The 3,590-nt window shown below is 29.1% G+C and overlaps 1 protein-coding gene across 3 annotated transcripts in view; it reads left to right on the top strand.

Moving 5' to 3' along the window:
* Positions 1 to 325: 325 nt before the first annotated feature.
* The window catches only part of LOC106687247 (multiple PDZ domain protein), a gene marked incomplete at its 5' end in the record, with an annotated part of 95,767 nt that continues 92,502 nt past the window's right edge, over positions 326 to 3,590 (top strand). For 2 of the 3 annotated variants that reach the window (XM_067045648.1, XM_067045649.1), the window contains 3 exon segments: positions 326 to 430; positions 619 to 690; positions 1,237 to 1,423. In XM_067045648.1, the coding sequence (XP_066901749.1) occupies positions 326 to 430; positions 619 to 690; positions 1,237 to 1,423 (364 nt within the window). 3 annotated transcript variants of the gene reach the window in all.

The raw sequence follows: 3,590 nt of genomic DNA, 5'->3' as shown, positions 1-3,590 counted from the left end.
ATATATTTATTTATTAATATTAAAAGAAAGATATTTTATTGTAATGTACAACATCATTCAGTGAAGCTCCTCTCAAAAAGTCCTAGTTTTATATTCTTGTTGACCCAATTATTGAAGGATAGGGCTATATTTCTTCAGTATACTTTTTTTTTTACACTGAAAAGTCAATATTAAGGTTAAATTTGTATAACTACCATTATCGAAGCTAATTTGGAATTTCTTTATTGAAACACAAACTAATTTTTAGTTTATAGAATTAGAAAATACATAATATATGAATGAAAATATTTTTAAAAAAACTGATAAAGAAATTTATTTTTTATAGCATAGTGGTCAAGGATTGGGAATAATGATCATAGAAGGAAAACATTCAGAGGTTGGGCAAGGTATTTTCATATCAGATATTCAAGAAGGAAGCGCTGCTCATCAGGTATTTAATGCTGAAATTCATTCATTCCATAACATTAACTCTTCAGTGGTCATTTTTCATGAATTTTGAACATGGCATAACATTATCTGTTCAACTATCATTACCTTTTGTTTGGTTTTAATTACTTTTCCCCCCTTTTTTTTTTTATTTTTTCTTTTACCGGGCTTTAAACATTATTTTTTATACAGGCCGGTCTTAATGTTGGTGACATGATCTTAGCTGTAAATAAGGATACTCTTGTGGGGTCTAACTATGAAACTGTAAGTGTTTAACTCCCATTGTTATAGATATATTTTTAAAACAATTATTTGTAGTTCAGAGGCATAGACCGCATCCCTTTAGCGACTCCTTTGCATTGGACATTTAAAAAATGCCTATAAATTTCAGGTTATTGGAAAAAGAAAACTCATTGATTTCCTGAACATAGTTTCCCTTCTAATCTCATGGTATTTGATGCTTTCCAGTAATATAATAAGCATCAAAGCAATTATTATTTTTAAAATGATAATAAAATAATGATCGGCAGTATATTGTAGCCATATATAAATTATTTTTCTTATTTTTTTGTTTTTTCATTGTCGACCATTAATTTAACACTTTCCTTAGATGCTTACTAAACCATTTTTCTAATAGTTATTTTTCTTTCTTTCTTTTTTTTTTAAGCTTTCTAATTTTTCTATATCATGTGAAATCATAACCTTACATTTTCTATATTTCTTCTGTCCTTTTTATTTCTAGTTTCATTTTATTATCAAAGGATTGTGTATTTACAAAACAGAATTATCTATTTATGGTTACAATTTCAGGCTGCATCACTCCTAAAAAAAACTGAAGGTGTTGTCACATTGGTCGTATGTAATCCAAATAGAGCTAGAGAAGAAGATAAGAAGCATGGTGATATTACTTTAGCAAGTCCTTGTACCAGTGCAAGTGGAATTTTAGCATCTACCCCTAAGAATGATAAAGGCAGACATTCACAAGCTGGAACACCCAGTAAGTTCTTTTTTTTCTCTGAAATATAAATTTATGTTGTTTATAGATTCAAATAAAAAAAAGAAATGTGATAGGTTTATTTATTTAACCCATTAGTGCTATTTGTTATAATATCGTAAGACAACTGAGGTGATGTTTAGAAGTTAATGTTGAAAATGTCATGGTTTCGTACTAGAAAAATCAGGGTCCAAAAACTTTGTATGAATTCAGCCGCTTTTTGTTTAGTATTCACGTAAGATCAGTCTTTGATTTCTTATTATTTTTTAACCAAATACTCCTTATCTTTCTTGACAAGTAAGTGAACACTAGTTTAAGTGTTGCTATTTACTTGAAAACATTTCAAAGATCAATTGGTGTTTACACCCTGTGCGGTTAAGATGTTAGTCCAGAGGATTAAGCGCTTTCTGCGTACAATGTGTCACATACTTCATCTCTTTCTTTTTACGTTATTTCCTTTTTTTTTTTTTTTTACTTGAAGGTTTTTTTTTCCCTCTTTTATTTATGCTTAATTTACTTTTCACTTGATTATTTCTTGTTATCTATAAGTTCAAATCAGTCAGTATGGCTGAATCTCCCACCTTAAAGCAGAAATAAGTGAGATTTAAAACTTCTAATTCAGAAAAAAACAAAATTAAACCAAAAAATTGAATTAGATTTCCGATAATAAAAAAAATTGAACAGAATGAAGGAAATCCTTTAGATCTTAAAAGTTATTCTCCTTCTTTATTTATAAAAGTATAAACAATATGGTTAGTGAGGTCAAAGTTGAAAAAAATTATAAGACGGCACACTGTTAAATATTTTCAGATATATCATCAGAAAAACTTATATAATGGGAAAATTTGCTAAATAATGTTTCAATAAAATTAGATCCACATAGCAAACTAAATCTAAGTAAAGTGATTATATGGTGTCCAGACCTTGGACTAGTGATCGTCTTTGGACGTAATAAAAGATGAACTGAAATCACAAAACATAGAAGGTATAAAATATTGACATATTATAAAAATATTGAAAAGCACAATAGCCTTAATTACCTATTGACTTTCAATAATCCTGCTATTGCAAACAAAATTAAAATAGGCTATTATGATATTACGATCCGAAGCTTCATCTCTAATCCAATATGTAGTTATTTATGCCTACAGTATTGTAGTAGAGTAGTATCCTACTTTTATTTAGTTTTATTGGTACCACTGCGATCTGTTATAAGGTTGCATTGTTAATGTTCTTGTACAGGAAAGTATAGCTCTTCTTTATGAGTGTACATTTTCGTTAATGTTTCCACTTCTCTTGGAATTATGCAAAATATAAAAGGTATACGCTTAGTAGCTTTATAGGAATGAAAAGAAATCAAAAGTTGTGACCAACCAAAAATCGGAACTCATCAGTGTTAGTGGTTAGGAGTCGTGTTAAGTAAATACTTTCTATTTTTTTAAATAGTGCGAAAATCAGAATGGAGTTTTTCAAACACGTGAAACCATTGACAGGTGAGTCAGACTGGCCGGATTGGAAGCGGAAAATAAGAGATCTAGACTACAATAAGGGTGCTATTGATGTTATTGACAGTGTTAGTTAAGCCTGAAAATCTTAGTGGAGGTGCTTCAGAAGCCGCAGTAACAGAGTATAAAGCCAAAGTTGACCTATTTAGAAAAGCAAATAGTTATGCTAAATCTATAATTGGAAGTTCTGTAACTGACACTGTATTCCAGAAAATAATGGATCAAGAGACTGCTTTTGATACTAGGAGTACATTGAAGCATCTTAAAAAGACCAGTTATTCTCTTTGTAAAATATAAAAGTTCGGTCATAAAAAACACAGATTGTAACAAAGAACCACTTTGTAGATATTGTGGAAAAATAGACATGAAGATTAGAGTGCGAAAATTACAGTAAATTACCCCAAAGAACATGAATCTTTTTCAAAAATATGTCCAGTTTTTCTTAATGAAAAAAGAAATCAAAACAGGAAGCCAAAAAATAGGAATATGTAGCAGCAAAGAAAAAGTAATATTTATTACACCCCGCTACCAACACAATTTTTTTTTTTTTTTTTGATAGATAGATTTATTTATTGATAGATATTACAATCTGCCACACAGTTGTGGGCAATAGGTAATATTGATAAATGATCTCATACATACTAAAATAAAAAAATAAAAAAAAT

The sequence above is a fragment of the Halyomorpha halys genome, unplaced genomic scaffold (genome assembly GCF_000696795.3).
Source record: "Halyomorpha halys isolate HHAL.00 unplaced genomic scaffold, Hhal_1.1 Scaffold936.1, whole genome shotgun sequence".
Taxonomy (NCBI): domain Eukaryota; kingdom Metazoa; phylum Arthropoda; class Insecta; order Hemiptera; family Pentatomidae; genus Halyomorpha; species Halyomorpha halys.
This window is presented reverse-complemented; position numbering and strand designations above follow the sequence as displayed.